The 21,760-nt window shown below is 37.0% G+C and overlaps 1 protein-coding gene across 16 annotated transcripts in view; it reads right to left on the bottom strand.

Moving 5' to 3' along the window:
• Positions 1-1,190: 1,190 nt before the first annotated feature.
• LOC124262809 overlaps positions 1,191-21,760 on the bottom strand; it is a 35,028-nt gene continuing 14,458 nt past the window's right edge. For 6 of the 16 annotated variants that reach the window (XM_046697359.1, XM_046697361.1, XM_046697364.1 and 3 more), the window contains 6 exons: positions 20,808-20,882; positions 19,830-19,874; positions 3,239-3,298; positions 2,749-3,048; positions 2,196-2,367; positions 1,191-1,391 (listed from right to left, as the gene is read on the bottom strand). In XM_046697359.1, coding sequence (XP_046553315.1) covers positions 1,259-1,391; positions 2,196-2,367; positions 2,749-3,048; positions 3,239-3,298; positions 19,830-19,874; positions 20,808-20,882 — 785 coding nt within the window. In that variant the 3' untranslated portion in view covers positions 1,191-1,258. Of the gene's footprint in view, positions 1,392-2,195; positions 2,368-2,748; positions 3,049-3,238; positions 3,299-3,798; positions 3,844-18,764; positions 18,810-19,829; positions 19,875-20,807; positions 20,883-21,242; positions 21,317-21,760 lie in introns of those variants that run through there. The other 10 variants (XM_046697360.1, XM_046697363.1, XM_046697362.1 and 7 more) reach the window with 6 other exon arrangements.

Raw genomic sequence — 21,760 nt, 5'->3', positions numbered from 1 at the left:
AGGATAAGGGAAACCCAATGGAACCTCATAGGAATCTGCGTAACGGAAACTCACTGGAGCCACACAGGAATCTGGGTAACGGAAACGCACTGGAGCCTTACTGGAATCTGGGTAACGGAAACGCACTGGAGCCTTACTGGAAACTGGGTAACGGAAACGCACTGGCGCCATATTGGAAACTGGGTAATTTGTAAGTTTCCGTTTTCCGGAAACTTGAAGGAAATGTAGAGAAACAGTCCGGAAACCTAATGGAAACTTAAGTTTCCGTTAGGTTTCCGGTGTCCGGAAACCAAGTTCTTTTTGCTGTGTTAGTCAAATTAAGTCAAAATGAGTTGAAATTTGCGTCATGATGTTTATAAACATACACTCATTCATTTATAACCTCCAAAACATGAATTCTGATCGAAATTAAACATTCATGCCCATGGGCCAACACATTTTTCACCCATGAATTCTTATAGAAATTAAATATTCTCGCCCATGGGCCAACATATTTTTTGCCCATGGACGAGATTTTTTAATATCGCTCTACGTTAGTCAAAATAAGTCAAAATGAGTTGAAATTTGTGTCATGATGTTTATAAACATACACTCATTCATTTACAACCTCCAAAACATGAATTCTGAGCGAAATTAAACATTCTCGCCCATGGGCCAACATATTTTTCGCCCATGGTTGAGATCTTTTAATATCGCTCTAAGTTAGTCGAATTAAGTCAAAAATGAGTTGAATTTGTTTCATGATACCCATAAGTATACATTTATTCATTTACAACCTCCAAAACATGGAGAAAACATGTATTTTGAGTAAAAGGAAATATTCTCGCCCATGGGCCAACATAAGTTTCGCCCATGGGCGAGATTTTTTAATATCGCTCTAAGTTAGTCGAATTAAGTCAAAATGAGTTGAAATTTGTGTCATGATGTTTATAAACATACACTCATTCATTTATAACCTCCAAAACATGAATTCTGATCGAAATTAAACATTCTCGCCCATGGGCCACTGTTCGCCCCATGGGCGGGCGAGTTTAAATTTAAATTTTTTGAAAAAATTGTTTTTCATTTTTTCATCCTTGGCATATATTCATAACAACTGCATGTTTAATTTGGTCAAATCCCTTGTCAGAAAGTGCCCACAGTGCGGAGAGTTTCTGGACTTTTGTGAGTCCAGAATTAAATTGTGACATGTTATTTCAAGATTTCAACGGTTGCTCATCCTTGCACTGATAAGGTTCTCGTGTAACAATGCCAACCATTAAAAGTAAACCTTTTTCTTCAGTTTCATACACATGTCAGGAATCTGCTTTCTCTTCACTCCTTCTCGGTCATAGACACCACGTTTGCTGACATTCTCTTTCACCTTCGCCATGATGCCCAACAGATCCTCCCTGGAAACACAGACCTCCTAGATCAACATTAAGTATTTCTCGTGTAATACATATATACAGTATACGTCCAATCGACTTACAGTACGTACAGTTACGAATTACTAATGTTTACAAGAATAATGTAAAGAAATATTCAGAATTGAAGATCCATGTCATAAATGACATGAAATACGAGGATTGCAAGTACTGGGCATTGATACACACAGCGTAAAGTCTCCTATATCCTGACATACTGTGTTTTGTTAATTGAGCATACGTCGCTCCGAAAATAACATTCTACTTCTACATTCCACTCTTCTAAGTCTGCAAATCCGGTTGCTGTAATGCCCCTTTGAAGAATGTTCAGTAATATCAAAGAGTAGCCTTTTATGGGAGGAACGCCTAAAATGACTAAGGTCATAATTGTCTTCTCGGTCATCATCACCGACAAACACTAACATCCGTCGCGACACCAATGTGTATTTCTTTGTATGTCAGACGTTCTATACCTTGAATAATCACCCAATGTCATTTTTTTTATGGATGCGTACAATTTGGAAATGTCCCCGGCATGATGATGATTAAATCCTTTGAAAGCTTTCCCGAGACTTTAAGTGCTGTAACCCTGATTGAACAACTATTGAGCACTCCAAGGGCTGAAGCTGTTAGAATATTGCTTGCAACAATGGACACAACTGCAACGTTAACGTTAATCTGGGTAACGCAGACTGCTGCAGTGTTGTCATAGCTTCATATTCTCTGAAAAGGCTTGGTCTTACAAAACTAGACGAGTGTAGTGTTTTGCCGCCCGTGAACAGTAAATACCTCTTGCCCAGGTCCTTCATGACACTAATGAACTCTTGGGTGTAGATATCCCCGGACTCGTTATTCCTATAGGCTTTCTCGTACTCCTGTGTAGAATAGCCCACAAAATAATCCAGAAGTTCATCATCTTCATCGGTGTTTGACAAAAACTCTGACGCTGATTTCAATGCGGCTGGAAACGTGAATTCTCTTTGTAAATCTGACATGCTCCAAAATGGTACTCAATCGTCTTTCGATGTAACTTTGTCATTTCCTGCTTGATGTACATGCAAATGAATTTCTAGAACTAATGCTTACCCATAAAGAAAATTTATATGTCCTCACGAATCTAGACTTTCCTTTAAATCAGAACTATATGATAAGAATGTAAATGTCAGTATTTCAAAAATATTGTTTTCTTACAGGGTCATGTTGTACATAGAATGAGTATAATCAAAATAACATCGAACTGAAATTGAAGTCTTTCACCTAATTTTTATAAACGAAAGCAGTTGATTTTTATCAGTGGCAAAACCTTATTCATTCTTTAATGAGGAAATATACAAATACACACCTTTTATGGGATCCCCTGTTCGGCAAGAGTCCACAAAGAACAACTTCGGTTTCCCTGCAAGCGTTGGACAGTGTTTATCACTAACAGCGCTGATGAAGTCCTTCAGTTGTACCTTCTTCCCATCTGAACCGTATAGAACATCATAAGCACCATGTGTCTGCACAAAGCAGACAAAACAGTCGTACAGACTGTGATCCTTCCCTGCCACTAAGCGAATTGCTTTCATCATGTCATCTGCCGACTTGTCTTTCAAGTAAAATGTCTTGAAATCAAACTTTTTGAATAACTCCACCAATGGTTCTGTAACAGGTAGATCGAAGTCATATTCAATGCACAATATACGCCATACGTTTTAGTAGCAGTAGTACATCGTTGTGAAATACACAAGCAGTTTATGGTACTGAAACACTACACATTATAATTGGTCTGAAGATAGATTTGAACTAATTGGCCAGATATGTATATGGAGTCTTAAACATGAACATACTACCTGCTGTTTCTTGACACGAGTGTCTTGATGGAATTGTGTTGTTGATAATGAGGCACAGTCCTGAGAACATACAACATGATGGTTCAGATGACTCATTCAACAGACAGTCATATCTTATAGAGGTAATTGCATGAACAATGGATCCTCTTGATGTGTATCATAACATATGCAACATGACAACTACCTGGAGTTTGTATAGGAAATCACGATTCTAAGCAATTGATATCCGGTTGATGCAAATAACATGTCATGGTAAAGCTTGGGACTTTGGAATGGTGAAGTACATTCCAGACTTCCCAATGGAAGTGTGCTTAATATCGAGGCGTGTTTTGTTACAAAGTTCATTTGAATGTTATTCGAAATTTCCCACTGAACATCCAGTATAGTAGTATATATCTGGCTGAAAATACGATCATATATCTGGAAGTATACCTTCACAGCTGAAAGAAACTATACATTGACAATTTCACATCACTGTAAGTTGAATTGAGGTCGCACTCAGGCTTAGGACCAAATAACATGATTCAGGATAACGCTATTCTGTCGCAAATGCTCTTTACCTCTTGGAACCGCATCCATCTTGTATGGCCCTGGACCAGCAACAGCTGCAAAATATTTGGAGGCAATGCAAGTAGCTTGTCATATGTTATCTTCCCTTTATTCTAACAATAGGGATGCTTTAACATCTTTGAGGAACAATAGAATCTGCTGATGCTTTCAAAACTGCCCTCAAAACTCATCTGTTCAAACTCTCTTTTCCATAGACATTGTCTACAATCTTTTCTCTTCATAGCGCCTTTGAGCAATATCTTGTGGAAATAGGCGCTCTATCAATCAATTATTATTATTATTAATACCAAAGTGAATATTGTATGTTTCATTTGGGAAACGGGATTCGGTGAAACAATCGAAATGACATGCTTCTGTAGCTGAGCTTAGAGTCGTTACATATTGCCTTGATACTTGATCCTTGACAAAACTAAAGAATTAGTGTTCTAACTCAAAGCCATCGTAATAAGCTGAAAGAACGGATGCAAAAGTACCATATCAATATATACCACGTCGCTCAAGCCAGTTGAGGTAGACGCCGAAAACATCATTTGTAAAATACACGGGCAGTTTCTAGTACTGAAAAGCTACGGATTATACTTGGTCTGAACATAGATTTAAAGTAATTCACAAGATTGATATATGGTGCTTTAAACATGAAAATATTACATGTCGTTTCTTCGGCACACTGTCTTAATAGAATCTCCTTTTCAAAAGTTACGTTCTTGATAATTAGCCACAGTCCTGAGAACATACAGATAATATGTCATGGTAAAGCTTGGGACTTTGGAATGGTGAATTACATTCCAGACTTCCCAATGGAAGTGTGGTTAATATCGAGGCGTGTTTTGTTACAAAGTTCATTTGAATGTTATTCGAAATTTCCCACTGAACATCCAGTATAGTAGTATATATCTGGCTGAAAATACGATCATATATCTGGAAGTATACCTTCACAGCTGAAGGAAACTATACATTGACAATTTCACATCACTGTAAGTTGAATTGAGGTCGCACTCAGGCTTAGGACCAAATAATATGATTCAGGATAACGCTATTCTGTCGCAAATGCTCTTTACCTCTTGGAACCGCAACCCTCTTGTATCGCCCTGGACCAGCAGCAGCTGCAATATATTTGAAGGCATTGCAAGTAGCTTGTCATATGTTATCTTCCTTTATTCTAACAATAGGGATGCTTTAACATCTTTAAGGAACAATAGAATCTGCTGATGCTTTCAAAACTGCCCTCAAAACTCATCTGTTCAAACTCTCTTTTCCATAGACATTGTCTACAATCTTTTTCTCTTCATAGCGCCTTTGAGCAATATCTTGTGGAAATAGGCGCTCTATCAATCAATTATTATTATTATTAATACCAAAGTGAATATTCTATGTTTCATTTGGGAAACGGGATTCGGTGAAACAATCGAAATGACATGCTTCTGTAGCTGAGCTTAGAGTCGTTACATATTGCCTTGATACTTGATCCTTGACAAAAAACTAAAGAATTAGTGTTCTAACTCAAAGCCATCGTAATAAGCTGAAAGAACGGATGCAAAAGTACCATATCAATATATACCACGTCGCTCAAGCCAGTTGAGGTAGACGCCGAAAACATCATTTGTAAAATACACGGGCAGTTTCTAGTACTGAAAAGATACGGATTATACTTGGTCTGAACATAGATTTAAAGTAATTCACAAGATTGATATATGGTGCTTTAAACATGAAAATATTACATGTCGTTTCTTCGGCACACTGTCTTAATAGAATCTCCTTTTCAAAAGTTACGTTCTTGATAATTAGCCACAGTCCTGAGAACATACAGATAATATGTCATGGTAAAGCTTGGGACTTTGGAATGGTGAATTACATTCCAGACTTCCCAATGGAAGTGTGGTTAATATCGAGGCGTGTTTTGTTACAAAGTTCATTTGAATGTTATTCGAAATTTCCCACTGAACATCCAGTATAGTAGTATATATCTGGCTGAAAATACGATCATATATCTGGAAGTATACCTTCACAGCTGAAGGAAACTATACATTGACAATTTCACATCACTGTAAGTTGAATTGAGGTCGCACTCAGGCTTAGGACCAAATAACATGATTCAGGATAACGCTATTCTGTCGCAAATGCTCTTTACCTCTTGGAACCGCATCCATCTTGTATGGCCCTGGACCAGCAACAGCTGCAAAATATTTGGAGGCAATGCAAGTAGCTTGTCATATGTTATCTTCCCTTTATTCTAACAATAGGGATGCTTTAACATCTTTGAGGAACAATAGAATCTGCTGATGCTTTCAAAACTGCCCTCAAAACTCATCTGTTCAAACTCTCTTTTCCATAGACATTGTCTACAATCTTTTCTCTTCATAGCGCCTTTGAGCAATATCTTGTGGAAATAGGCTCTATCAATCAATTATTATTATTATTAATACCAAAGTGAATATTGTATGTTTCATTTGGGAAACGGGATTCGGTGAAACAATCGAAATGACATGCTTCTGTAGCTGAGCTTAGAGTCGTTACATATTGCCTTGATACTTGATCCTTGACAAAAACTAAAGAATTAGTGTTCTAACTCAAAGCCATCGTAATAAGCTGAAAGAACGGATGCAAAAGTACCATATCAATATATACCACGTCGCTCAAGCCAGTTGAGGTAGACGCCGAAAACATCATTTGTAAAATACACGGGCAGTTTCTAGTACTGAAAAGCTACGGATTATACTTGGTCTGAACATAGATTTAAAGTAATTCACAAGATTGATATATGGTGCTTTAAACATGAAAATATTACATGTCGTTTCTTCGGCACACTGTCTTAATAGAATCTCCTTTTCAAAAGTTACGTTCTTGATAATTAGCCACAGTCCTGAGAACATACAGATAATATGTCATGGTAAAGCTTGGGACTTTGGAATGGTGAATTACATTCCAGACTTCCCAATGGAAGTGTGGTTAATATCGAGGCGTGTTTTGTTACAAAGTTCATTTGAATGTTATTCGAAATTTCCCACTGAACATCCAGTATAGTAGTTTATATCTGGCTGAAAATACGATCATATATCTGGAAGTATACCTTCACAGCTGAAGGAAACTATACATTGACAATTTCACATCACTGTAAGTTGAATTGAGGTCGCACTCAGGCTTAGGACCAAATAATATGATTCAGGATAACGCTATTCTGTCGCAAATGCTCTTTACCTCTTGGAACCGCAACCCTCTTGTATCGCCCTGGACCAGCAGCAGCTGCAATATATTTGAAGGCATTGCAAGTAGCTTGTCATATGTTATCTTCCCTTTATTCTAACAATAGGGATGCTTTAACATCTTTAAGGAACAATAGAATCTGCTGATGCTTTCAAAACTGCCCTCAAAACTCATCTGTTCAAACTCTCTTTTCCATAGACATTGTCTACAATCTTTTCTCTTCATAGCGCCTTTGAGCAATATCTTGTGGAAATAGGCGCTCTATCAATCAATTATTATTATTATTAATACCAAAGTGAATATTGTATGTTTCATTTGGGAAACGGGATTCGGTGAAACAATCGAAATGACATGCTTCTGTAGCTGAGCTTAGAGTCGTTACATATTGCCTTGATACTTGATCCTTGACAAAACTAAAGAATTAGTGTTCTAACTCAAAGCCATCGTAATAAGCTGAAAGAACGGATGCAAAAGTACCATATCAATATATACCACGTCGCTCAAGCCAGTTGAGGTAGACGCCGAAAACATCATTTGTAAAATACACGGGCAGTTTCTAGTACTGAAAAGCTACGGATTATACTTGGTCTGAACATAGATTTAAAGTAATTCACAAGATTGATATATGGTGCTTTAAACATGAAAATATTACATGTCGTTTCTTCGGCACACTGTCTTAATAGAATCTCCTTTTCAAAGTTACGTTCTTGATAATTAGCCACAGTCCTGAGAACATACAGATAATATGTCATGGTAAAGCTTGGGACTTTGGAATGGTGAATTACATTCCAGACTTCCCAATGGAAGTGTGGTTAATATCGAGGCGTGTTTTGTTACAAAGTTCATTTGAATGTTATTCGAAATTTCCCACTGAACATCCAGTATAGTAGTATATATCTGGCTGAAAATACGATCATATATCTGGAAGTATACCTTCACAGCTGAAGGAAACTATACATTGACAATTTCACATCACTGTAAGTTGAATTGAGGTCGCACTCAGGCTTAGGACCAAATAACATGATTCAGGATAACGCTATTCTGTCGCAAATGCTCTTTACCTCTTGGAACCGCATCCATCTTGTATGGCCCTGGACCAGCAACAGCTGCAAAATATTTGGAGGCAATGCAAGTAGCTTGTCATATGTTATCTTCCTTTATTCTAACAATAGGGATGCTTTAACATCTTTAAGGAACAATAGAATCTGCTGATGCTTTCAAAACTGCCCTCAAAACTCATCTGTTCAAACTCTCTTTTCCATAGACATTGTCTACAATCTTTTTTCTCTTCATAGCGCCTTTGAGCAATATCTTGTGGAAATAGGCGCTCTATCAATCAATTATTATTATTATTAATACCAAAGTGAATATTCTATGTTTCATTTGGGAAACGGGATTCGGTGAAACAATCGAAATGACATGCTTCTGTAGCTGAGCTTAGAGTCGTTACATATTGCCTTGATACTTGATCCTTGACAAAAACTAAAGAATTAGTGTTCTAACTCAAAGCCATCGTAATAAGCTGAAAGAACGGATGCAAAAGTACCATATCAATATATACCACGTCGCTCAAGCCAGTTGAGGTAGACGCCGAAAACATCATTTGTAAAATACACGGGCAGTTTCTAGTACTGAAAAGCTACGGATTATACTTGGTCTGAACATAGATTTAAAGTAATTCACAAGATTGATATATGGTGCTTTAAACATGAAAATATTACATGTCGTTTCTTCGGCACACTGTCTTAATAGAATCTCCTTTTCAAAAGTTACGTTCTTGATAATTAGCCACAGTCCTGAGAACATACAGATAATATGTCATGGTAAAGCTTGGGACTTTGGAATGGTGAATTACATTCCAGACTTCCCAATGGAAGTGTGGTTAATATCGAGGCGTGTTTTGTTACAAAGTTCATTTGAATGTTATTCGAAATTTCCCACTGAACATCCAGTATAGTAGTTTATATCTGGCTGAAAATACGATCATATATCTGGAAGTATACCTTCACAGCTGAAGGAAACTATACATTGACAATTTCACATCACTGTAAGTTGAATTGAGGTCGCACTCAGGCTTAGGACCAAATAATATGATTCAGGATAACGCTATTCTGTCGCAAATGCTCTTTACCTCTTGGAACCGCAACCCTCTTGTATCGCCCTGGACCAGCAGCAGCTGCAATATATTTGAAGGCATTGCAAGTAGCTTGTCATATGTTATCTTCCCTTTATTCTAACAATAGGGATGCTTTAACATCTTTAAGGAACAATAGAATCTGCTGATGCTTTCAAAACTGCCCTCAAAACTCATCTGTTCAAACTCTCTTTTCCATAGACATTGTCTACAATCTTTTCTCTTCATAGCGCCTTTGAGCAATATCTTGTGGAAATAGGCGCTCTATCAATCAATTATTATTATTATTAATACCAAAGTGAATATTCTATGTTTCATTTGGGAAACGGGATTCGGTGAAACAATCGAAATGACATGCTTCTGTAGCTGAGCTTAGAGTCGTTACATATTGCCTTGATACTTGATCCTTGACAAAAACTAAAGAATTAGTGTTCTAACTCAAAGCCATCGTAATAAGCTGAAAGAACGGATGCAAAAGTACCATATCAATATATACCACGTCGCTCAAGCCAGTTGAGGTAGGCGCCGAAAACATCATTTGTAAAATACACGGGCAGTTTCTAGTACTGAAAAGCTACGGATTATACTTGGTCTGAACATAGATTTAAAGTAATTCACAAGATTGATATATGGTGCTTTAAACATGAAAATATTACATGTCGTTTCTTCGGCACACTGTCTTAATAGAATCTCCTTTTCAAAAGTTACGTTCTTGATAATTAGCCACAGTCCTGAGAACATACAGATAATATGTCATGGTAAAGCTTGGGACTTTGGAATGGTGAATTACATTCCAGACTTCCCAATGGAAGTGTGGTTAATATCGAGGCGTGTTTTGTTACAAAGTTCATTTTGAATGTTATTCGAAATTTCCCACTGAACATCCAGTATAGTAGTATATATCTGGCTGAAAATACGATCATATATCTGGAAGTATACCTTCACAGCTGAAGGAAACTATACATTGACAATTTCACATCACTGTAAGTTGAATTGAGGTCGCACTCAGGCTTAGGACCAAATAACATGATTCAGGATAACGCTATTCTGTCGCAAATGCTCTTTACCTCTTGGAACCGCATCCATCTTGTATGGCCCTGGACCAGCAACAGCTGCAAAATATTTGGAGGCAATGCAAGTAGCTTGTCATATGTTATCTTCCCTTTATTCTAACAATAGGGATGCTTTAACATCTTTGAGGAACAATAGAATCTGCTGATGCTTTCAAAACTGCCCTCAAAACTCATCTGTTCAAACTCTCTTTTCCATAGACATTGTCTACAATCTTTTCTCTTCATAGCGCCTTTGAGCAATATCTTGTGGAAATAGGCGCTCTATCAATCAATTATTATTATTATTAATACCAAAGTGAATATTCTATGTTTCATTTGGGAAACGGGATTCGGTGAAACAATCGAAATGACATGCTTCTGTAGCTGAGCTTAGAGTCGTTACATATTGCCTTGATACTTGATCCTTGACAAAAACTAAAGAATTAGTGTTCTAACTCAAAGCCATCGTAATAAGCTGAAAGAACGGATGCAAAAGTACCATATCAATATATACCACGTCGCTCAAGCCAGTTGAGGTAGACGCCGAAAACATCATTTGTAAAATACACGGGCAGTTTCTAGTACTGAAAAGCTACGGATTATACTTGGTCTGAACATAGATTTAAAGTAATTCACAAGATTGATATATGGTGCTTTAAACATGAAAATATTACATGTCGTTTCTTCGGCACACTGTCTTAATAGAATCTCCTTTCAAAAGTTACGTTCTTGATAATTAGCCACAGTCCTGAGAACATACAGATAATATGTCATGGTAAAGCTTGGGACTTTGGAATGGTGAATTACATTCCAGACTTCCCAATGGAAGTGTGGTTAATATCGAGGCGTGTTTTGTTACAAAGTTCATTTGAATGTTATTCGAAATTTCCCACTGAACATCCAGTATAGTAGTATATATCTGGCTGAAAATACGATCATATATCTGGAAGTATACCTTCACAGCTGAAGGAAACTATACATTGACAATTTCACATCACTGTAAGTTGAATTGAGGTCGCACTCAGGCTTAGGACCAAATAACATGATTCAGGATAACGCTATTCTGTCGCAAATGCTCTTTACCTCTTGGAACCGCATCCATCTTGTATGGCCCTGGACCAGCAACAGCTGCAAAATATTTGGAGGCAATGCAAGTAGCTTGTCATATGTTATCTTCCCTTTATTCTAACAATAGGGATGCTTTAACATCTTTGAGGAACAATAGAATCTGCTGATGCTTTCAAAACTGCCCTCAAAACTCATCTGTTCAAACTCTCTTTTCCATAGACATTGTCTACAATCTTTTCTCTTCATAGCGCCTTTGAGCAATATCTTGTGGAAATAGGCGCTCTATCAATCAATTATTATTATTATTAATACCAAAGTGAATATTGTATGTTTCATTTGGGAAACGGGATTCGGTGAAACAATCGAAATGACATGCTTCTGTAGCTGAGCTTAGAGTCGTTACATATTGCCTTGATACTTGATCCTTGACAAAAACTAAAGAATTAGTGTTCTAACTTAAAGCCATCGTAATAAGCTGAAAGAACGGATGCAAAAGTACCATATCAATATATACCACGTCGCTCAAGCCAGTTGAGGTAGACGCCGAAAACATCATTTGTAAAATACACGGGCAGTTTCTAGTACTGAAAAGCTACGGATTATACTTGGTCTGAACATAGATTTAAAGTAATTCACAAGATTGATATATGGTGCTTTAAACATGAAAATATTACATGTCGTTTCTTCGGCACACTGTCTTAATAGAATCTCCTTTTCAAAAGTTACGTTCTTGATAATTAGCCACAGTCCTGAGAACATACAGATAATATGTCATGGTAAAGCTTGGGACTTTGGAATGGTGAATTACATTCCAGACTTCCCAATGGAAGTGTGGTTAATATCGAGGCGTGTTTTGTTACAAAGTTCATTTGAATGTTATTCGAAATTTCCCACTGAACATCCAGTATAGTAGTATATATCTGGCTGAAAATACGATCATATATCTGGAAGTATATCTTCGCAGCTGAAGGAAACTATACATTGCCAATTTCACATCACTGTAAGTTGAATTGAGGTCGCACTCAGGCTTAGGACCAAATAATATGATTCAGGATAACGCTATTCTGTCGCAAATGCTCTTTACCTCTTGGAACCGCAACCCTCTTGTATCGCCCTGGACCAGCAGCAGCTGCAATATATTTGAAGGCATTGCAAGTAGCTTGTCATATGTTATCTTCCCTTTATTCTAACAATAGGGCTGCTTTAACATTTTTAAGGAACAATAGAATCTGCTGATGCTTTCAAAACTGCCCTCAAAACTCATCTGTTCAAACTCTCTTTTCCATAGACATTGTCTACAATCTTTTCTCTTCATAGCGCCATTGAGCAATATCTTGTGGAAATAGGCGCTCTATCAATCAAATATTATTATTATTAATACCAAAGTGAATATTGTATGTTTCATTTGGGAAACGGGATTCGGTGAAACAATCGAAATGACATGCTTCTGTAGCTGAGCTTAGAGTCGTTACATATTGCCTTGATACTTGATCCTTGACAAAACTAAAGAATTAGTGTTCTAACTCAAAGCCATCGTAATAAGCTGAAAGAACGGATGCAAAAGTACCATATCAATATATACCACGTCGCTCAAGCCAGTTGAGGTAGACGCCGAAAACATCATTTGTAAAATACACGGGCAGTTTCTAGTACTGAAAAGCTACGGATTATACTTGGTCTGAACATAGATTTAAAGTAATTCACAAGATTGATATATGGTGCTTTAAACATGAAAATATTACATGTCGTTTCTTCGGCACACACTGTCTTAATAGAATCTCCTTTTCAAAAGTTACGTTCTTGATAATTAGCCACAGTCCTGAGAACATACAGATAATATGTCATGGTAAAGCTTGGGACTTTGGAATGGTGAATTACATTCCAGACTTCCCAATGGAAGTGTGGTTAATATCGAGGCGTGTTTTGTTACAAAGTTCATTTGAATGTTATTCGAAATTTCCCACTGAACATCCAGTATAGTAGTATATATCTGGCTGAAAATACGATCATATATCTGGAAGTATACCTTCACAGCTGAAGGAAACTATACATTGACAATTTCACATCACTGTAAGTTGAATTGAGGTCGCACTCAGGCTTAGGACCAAATAACATGATTCAGGATAACGCTATTCTGTCGCAAATGCTCTTTACCTCTTGGAACCGCATCCATCTTGTATGGCCCTGGACCAGCAACAGCTGCAATATATTTGGAGGCAATGCAAGTAGCTTGTCATATGTTATCTTCCGTTTGTTCGAACAGTAGGGCTGCTTTTAACATTTTTAAGGAACAATAGAATCTGCTGATGCTTTCAAAACTGCCCTCAAAACTCATCTGTTCAAACTCTCTTTTCCATAGGCATTGTCTACAATCTTTTCTCTTCATAGCGCCATTGAGCAATATCTTGTGGAAATAGGCGCTCTATAAATCAAATATTATTATTATTAATACCAAAGTGAATATTCTATGTTTCATTTGGGAAACGGGATTCGGTGAAACAATCGAAATGACATGCTTCTGTAGCTGAGCTTAGAGTCGTTACATATTGCCTTGATACTTGATCCTTGACAAAAACTAAAGAATTAGTGTTCTAACTCAAAGCCATCGTAATAAGCTGAAAGAACGGATGCAAAAGTACCATATCAATATATACCACGTCGCTCAAGCCAGTTGAGGTAGACGCCGAAAACATTATTTGTAAAATACACGGGCAGTTTCTAGTACTGAAAAGCTATTGATTATACTTGGTCTGAACATAGATTTAAAGTAATTCACAAGATTGATATATGGTGCTTTAAACATGAAAATATTACATGTCGTTTCTTCGGCACACTGTCTTAATAGAATCTCCTTTTCAAAAGTTACGTTCTTGATAATTAGCCGCAGTCCTGAGAACATACAGATAATATGTCATGGTAAAGCTTGGGACTTTGGAACGGTGAATTACATTCCAGACTTCCCAATGGAAGTGTGGTTAATATCGAGGCGTGTTTTGTTACAAAGTTCATTTGAATGTTATTCGAAATTTCCCACTGAACATCCAGTATAGTAGTATATATCTGGCTGAAAATACGATCATATATCTGGAAGTATACCTTCACAGCTGAAGGAAACTATACATTGACAATTTCACATCACTGTAAGTTGAATTGAGGTCGCACTCAGGCTTAGGACCAAATAATATGATTCAGGATAACGCTATTCTGTCGCAAATGCTCTTTACCTCTTGGAACCGCAACCCTCTTGTATCGCCCTGGACCAGCAGCAGCTGCAATATTTGAAGGCATTGCAAGTAGCTTGTCATATGTTATCTTCCCTTTATTCTAACAATAGGGATGCTTTAACATCTTTAAGGAACAATAGAATCTGCTGATGCTTTCAAACTGCCCTCAAAACTCATCTGTTCAAACTCTCTTTTCCATAGACATTGTCTACAATCTTTTCTCTTCATAGCGCCTTTGAGCAATATCTTGTGGAAATAGGCGCTCTATCAATCAATTATTATTATTATTAATACCAAAGTGAATATTCTATGTTTCATTTGGGAAACAGGATTCGGTGAAACAATCGAAATGACATGCTTCTGTAGCTGAGCTTAGAGTCGTTACATATTGCCTTGATACTTGATCCTTGACAAAACTAAAGAATTAGTGTTCTAACTCAAAGCCATCGTAATAAGCTGAAAGAACGGATGCAAAAGTACCATATCAATATATACCACGTCGCTCAAGCCAGTTGAGGTAGACGCCGAAAACATCATTTGTAAAATACACGGGCAGTTTCTAGTACTGAAAAGCTACGGATTATACTTGGTCTGAACATAGATTTAAAGTAATTCACAAGACTGATATATGGTGCTTTAAACATGAAAATATTACATGTCGTTTCTTCGGCACACTGTCTTAATAGAATCTCCTTTTCAAAAGTTACGTTCTTGATAATTAGCCACAGTCCTGAGAACATACAGATAATATGTCATGGTAAAGCTTGGGACTTTGGAATGGTGAATTACATTCCAGACTTCCCAATGGAAGTGTGGTTAATATCGAGGCGTGTTTTGTTACAAAGTTCATTTGAATGTTATTCGAAATTTCCCACTGAACATCCAGTATAGTAGTATATATCTGGCTGAAAATACGATCATATATCTGGAAGTATACCTTCACAGCTGAAGGAAACTATACATTGACAATTTCACATCACTGTAAGTTGAATTGAGGTCGCACTCAGGCTTAGGACCAAATAACATGATTCAGGATAACGCTATTCTGTCGCAAATGCTCTTTACCTCTTGGAACCGCATCCATCTTGTATGGCCCTGGACCAGCAACAGCTGCAAAATATTTGGAGGCAATGCAAGTAGCTTGTCATATGTTATCTTCCCTTTATTCTAACAATAGGGATGCTTTAACATCTTTGAGGAACAATAGAATCTGCTGATGCTTTCAAAACTGCCCTCAAAACTCATCTGTTCAAACTCTCTTTTCCATAGACATTGTCTACAATCTTTTCTCTTCATAGCGCCTTTGAGCAATATCTTGTGGAAATAGGCGCTCTATCAATCAATTATTATTATTATTAATACCAAAGTGAATATTGTATGTTTCATTTGGGAAACGGATTCGGTGAAACAATCGAAATGACATGCTTCTGTAGCTGAGCTTAGAGTCGTTACATATTGCCTTGATACTTGATCTTGACAAAAACTAAAGAATTAGTGTTCTAACTTAAAGCCATCGTAATAAGCTGAAAGAACGGATGCAAAAGTACCATATCAATATATACCGACGTCGCTCAAGCCAGTTGAGGTAGGCGCCGAAAACATCATTTGTAAAATACACGGGCAGTTTCTAGTACTGAAAAGCTACGGATTATACTTGGTCTGAACATAGATTTAAAGTAATTCACAAGATTGATATATGGTGCTTTAAACATGAAAATATTACATGTCGTTTCTTCGGCACACTGTCTTAATAGAATCTCCTTTTCAAAAGTTACGTTCTTGATAATTAGCCACAGTCCTGAGAACATACAGATAATATGTCATGGTAAAGCTTGGGACTTTGGAATGGTGAATTACATTCCAGACTTCCCAATGGAAGTGTGGTTAATATCGAGGCGTGTTTTGTTACAAAGTTCATTTGAATGTTATTCGAAATTTCCCACTGAACATCCAGTATAGTAGTATATATATCTGGCTGAAAATACGATCATATATCTGGAAGTATATCTTCGCAGCTGAAGGAAACTATACATTGCCAATTTCACATCACTGTAAGTTGAATTGAGGTCGCACTCAGGCTTAGGACCAAATAATATGATTCAGGATAACGCTATTCTGTCGCAAATGCTCTTTACCTCTTGGAACCGCAACCCTCTTGTATCGCCCTGGACCAGCAGCAGCTGCAATATATTTGAAGGCATTGCAAGTAGCTTGTCATATGTTATCTTCCCTTTATTCTAACAATAGGGCTGCTTTAACATTTTTAAGGAACAATAGAATCTGCTGATGCTTTCAAAACTGCCCTCAAAACTCATCTGTTCAAACTCTCTTTTCCATAGACATTGTCTACAATCTTTTCTCTTCATAGCGCCATTGAGCAATATCTTGTGGAAATAGGCGCTCTATCAATCAAATATTATTATTATTAATACCAAAGTGAATATTGTATGTTTCATTTGGGAAACGGGATTCGGTGAAACAATCGAAATGACATGCTTCTGTAGCTGAGCTTAGAGTCGTTACATATTGCCTTGATACTTGATCCTTGACAAAAACTAAAGAATTAGTGTTCTAACTCAAAGCCATCGTAATAAGCTGAAAGAACGGATGCAAAAGTACCATATCAATATATACCACGTCGCTCAAGCCAGTTGAGGTAGACGCCGAAAACATCATTTGTAAAATACACGGGCAGTTTCTAGTACTGAAAAGCTACGGATTATACTTGGTCTGAACATAGATTTAAAGTAATTCACAAGATTGATATATGGTGCTTTAAACATGAAAATATTACATGTCGTTTCTTCGGCACACTGTCTTAATAGAATCTCCTTTTCAAAAGTTACGTTCTTGATAATTAGCCACAGTCCTGAGAACATACAGATAATATGTCATGGTAAAGCTTGGGACTTTGGAATGGTGAATTACATTCCAGACTTCCCAATGGAAGTGTGGTTAATATCGAGGCGTGTTTTGTTACAAAGTTCATTTGAATGTTATTCGAAATTTCCCACTGAACATCCAGTATAGTAGTATATATCTGGCTGAAAATACGATCATATATCTGGAAGTATACCTTCACAGCTGAAGGAAACTATACATTGACAATTTCACATCACTGTAAGTTGAATTGAGGTCGCACTCAGGCTTAGGACCAAATAACATGATTCAGGATAACGCTATTCTGTCGCAAATGCTCTTTACCTCTTGGAACCGCATCCATCTTGTATGGCCCTGGACCAGCAACAGCTGCAATATATTTGGAGGCAATGCAAGTAGCTTGTCATATGTTATCTTCCGTTTGTTCGAACAGTAGGGCTGCTTTTAACATTTTTAAGGAACAATAGAATCTGCTGATGCTTTCAAAACTGCCCTCAAAACTCATCTGTTCAAACTCTCTCTTTTTCCATAGGCATTGTCTACAATCTTTTCTCTTCATAGCGCCATTGAGCAATATCTTGTGGAAATAGGCGCTCTATAAATCAAATATTATTATTATTAATACCAAAGTGAATATTCTATGTTTCATTTGGGAAACGGGATTCGGTGAAACAATCGAAATGACATGCTTCTGTAGCTGAGCTTAGAGTCGTTACATATTGCCTTGATACTTGATCCTTGACAAAAACTAAAGAATTAGTGTTCTAACTCAAAGCCATCGTAATAAGCTGAAAGAACGGATGCAAAAGTACCATATCAATATATACCACGTCGCTCAAGCCAGTTGAGGTAGACGCCGAAAACATTATTTGTAAAATACACGGGCAGTTTCTAGTACTGAAAAGCTATTGATTATACTTGGTCTGAACATAGATTTAAAGTAATTCACAAGATTGATATATGGTGCTTTAAACATGAAAATATTACATGTCGTTTCTTCGGCACACTGTCTTAATAGAATCTCCTTTTCAAAAGTTACGTTCTTGATAATTAGCCGCAGTCCTGAGAACATACAGATAATATGTCATGGTAAAGCTTGGGACTTTGGAACGGTGAATTACATTCCAGACTTCCCAATGGAAGTGTGGTTAATATCGAGGCGTGTTTTGTTACAAAGTTCATTTGAATGTTATTCGAAATTTCCCACTGAACATCCAGTATAGTAGTATATATCTGGCTGAAAATACGATCATATATCTGGAAGTATACCTTCACAGCTGAAGGAAACTATACATTGACAATTTCACATCACTGTAAGTTGAATTGAGGTCGCACTCAGGCTTAGGACCAAATAATATGATTCAGGATAACGCTATTCTGTCGCAAATGCTCTTTACCTCTTGGAACCGCAACCCTCTTGTATCGCCCTGGACCAGCAGCAGCTGCAATATATTTGAAGGCATTGCAAGTAGCTTGTCATATGTTATCTTCCCTTTATTCTAACAATAGGGATGCTTTAACATCTTTAAGGAACAATAGAATCTGCTGATGCTTTCAAAACTGCCCTCAAAACTCATCTGTTCAAACTCTCTTTTCCATAGACATTGTCTACAATCTTTCTCTTCATAGCGCCTTTGAGCAATATCTTGTGGAAATAGGCGCTCTATCAATCAATTATTATTATTATTAATACCAAAGTGAATATTCTATGTTTCATTTGGGAAACGGGATTCGGTGAAACAATCGAAATGACATGCTTCTGTAGCTGAGCTTAGAGTCGTTACATATTGCCTTGATACTTGATCCTTGACAAAAACTAAAGAATTAGTGTTCTAACTCAAAGCCATCGTAATAAGCTGAAAGAACGGATGCAAAAGTACCATATCAATATATACCACGTCGCTCAAGCCAGTTGAGGTAGACGCCGAAAACATCATTTGTAAAATACACGGGCAGTTTCTAGTACTGAAAAGCTACGGATTATACTTGGTCTGAACATAGATTTAAAGTAATTCACAAGATTGATATATGGTGCTTTAAACATGAAAATATTACATGTCGTTTCTTGGCACACTGTCTTAATAGAATCTCCTTTTCAAAAGTTACGTTCTTGATAATTAATACAGTCCTGAGAACATACAGATAATATGTCATGGTAAAGCTTGGGACTTTGGAATGGTGAATTACATTCCAGACTTCCCAATGGAAGTGTGGTTAATATCGAGGCGTGTTTTGTTACAAAGTTCATTTGAATGTTATTCGAATTTCCCACTGAACATCCAGTATAGTAGTATATATCTGGCTGAAAATACGATCATATATCTGGAAGTATACCTTCACAGCTGAAGGAAACTATACATTGACAATTTCACATCACTGTAAGTTGAATTGAGGTCGCACTCAGGCTTAGGACCAAATAACATGATTCAGGATAACGCTATTCTGTCGCAAATGCTCTTTACCTCTTGGAACCGCATCCATCTTGTATGGCCCTGGACCAGCAACAGCTGCAAAATATTTGGAGGCAATGCAAGTACCTTGTCATATGTTATCTTCCCTTTATTCTAACAATAGGGATGCTTTAACATCTTTGAGGAACAATAGAATCTGCTGATGCTTTCAAAATGCCCTCAAAACTCATCTGTTCAAATTCTCTTTTCCATAGACATTGTCTACAATCTTTTCTCTTCATAGCGCCTTTGAGCAATATCTTGTGGAAATAGGCGCTCTATAAATCAAATATTATTATTATTAATACCAAAGTGAATATTGTATGTTTCATTTGGGAAACGGGATTCGGTGAAACAATCGAAATGACATGCTTCTGTAGCTGAGCTTAGAGTCGTTACATATTGCCTTGATACTTGATCCTTGACAAAAACTAAAGAATTAGTGTTCTAACTCAAAGCCATCGTAATAAGCTGAAAGAACGGATGCAAAAGTACCATATCAATATATACCACGTCGCTCAAGCCATTTGAGGTAGACGCCGAAAACATCATTTGTAAAATACACGGGCAGTTTCTAGTACTGAAAAGCTATTGATTATACTTGGTCTGAACATAGATTTAAAGTAATTCACAAGATTGATATATGGTGCTTTAAACATGAAAATATTACATGTCGTTTCTTCGGCACACTGTCTTAATAGAATCTCCTTTTCAAAAGTTACGTTCTTGATAATTAGCCACAGTCCTGAGAACATACAGATAATATGTCATGGTAAAGCTTGGGACTTTGGAATGGCGAATTACATTGACTTCCAAATTTAAAGTGTGTTTGATGTCGAGGTGTTTCCTTCAAAAATCCATTTAATCATATGCTGTTCCAGATCTCCCTCGGAGCATCCAGTGAAGTAACATATATTCGGCTGAAAATACGACCGTATGGATCTGAAGAAAGCGGCAATATGTGGTGCTTTTAAAACATGAAAATATTACCTGCCTTTTCCTGAGCTGACTGTCTTGATGGAATTCCATTTTTAATAGTCATGTTGCCGATGTTGAGGCTCAGTCCTGAGATCATACAACACGACAGTTCGGATGACTTACTCTACACACAGACATATCTTATAGAGGTAATTTCATGAACAATGAATGTTCTTTATGCGTAGCATAAGATATGCAATATGACTACTACGTAAAGATTTTATAAAAAACAGGATTCTAAGTCTTCGATATCCAGTTTGATACAAATAATATGTCATGGAAAATCTCGGAACTTTGGAATGGGGCGGTATATTGACTTCACAATGTAAGTGATTTGGTGTCGAAGGCTTTTTTTCTTACAAAATTCATTTTGATCAAATGCTATTCCTATAGATTTGAGGTAAGTGTCAACATTTATATATGGTGCTTTAAACATGAAAATATTACCTGTCGTTTCCTGAGCAGACTGTCTTGATGGAATTCCATTTTAATAGTCATGTTGCCGATGTTGAGGCTCAGTCCTGAAAACACACAACATGACAGTTCGGATGACTTATTCAAAACAGTCATATCTTACAGAGGTAATTTCATGAACAATGAATGTTCTTTAAGCGTAGCATAATATATGCAACATGACAACTACCTAAAGATTCTAAAAGAAATCACGATTCTAAGTGAATGTTATCCGGTTTGATACAAATAATATGTCATGGAAAAGCTTGGGACTTTGGAATGGCGAAGTACATTCCAGACTTCCCAAAGGTAGTGTTTTAATATCGAGGCGTGTTTTGTTATAAAATTTAATCAAATGCTTTTCCAATTCTCCCACGGAACATCCAGTGACGTAGTATATATCTGAGCTGAAAATACGACCATATATCTGGAAGTATACCTTCACAGCTGAAGGAAACTATACATTGACAATTTCACATCACTGTAAGTTGAATTGAGGTCGCACTCAGGCT

Source organism: Haliotis rubra, unplaced genomic scaffold (genome assembly GCF_003918875.1).
Source record: "Haliotis rubra isolate DU_JTF1 unplaced genomic scaffold, ASM391887v1 Scf857, whole genome shotgun sequence".
Taxonomy (NCBI): domain Eukaryota; kingdom Metazoa; phylum Mollusca; class Gastropoda; order Lepetellida; family Haliotidae; genus Haliotis; species Haliotis rubra.
The sequence above is the reverse complement of the archived record's forward strand: the minus strand, read 5'-3'. Positions and strand labels throughout refer to the sequence as shown.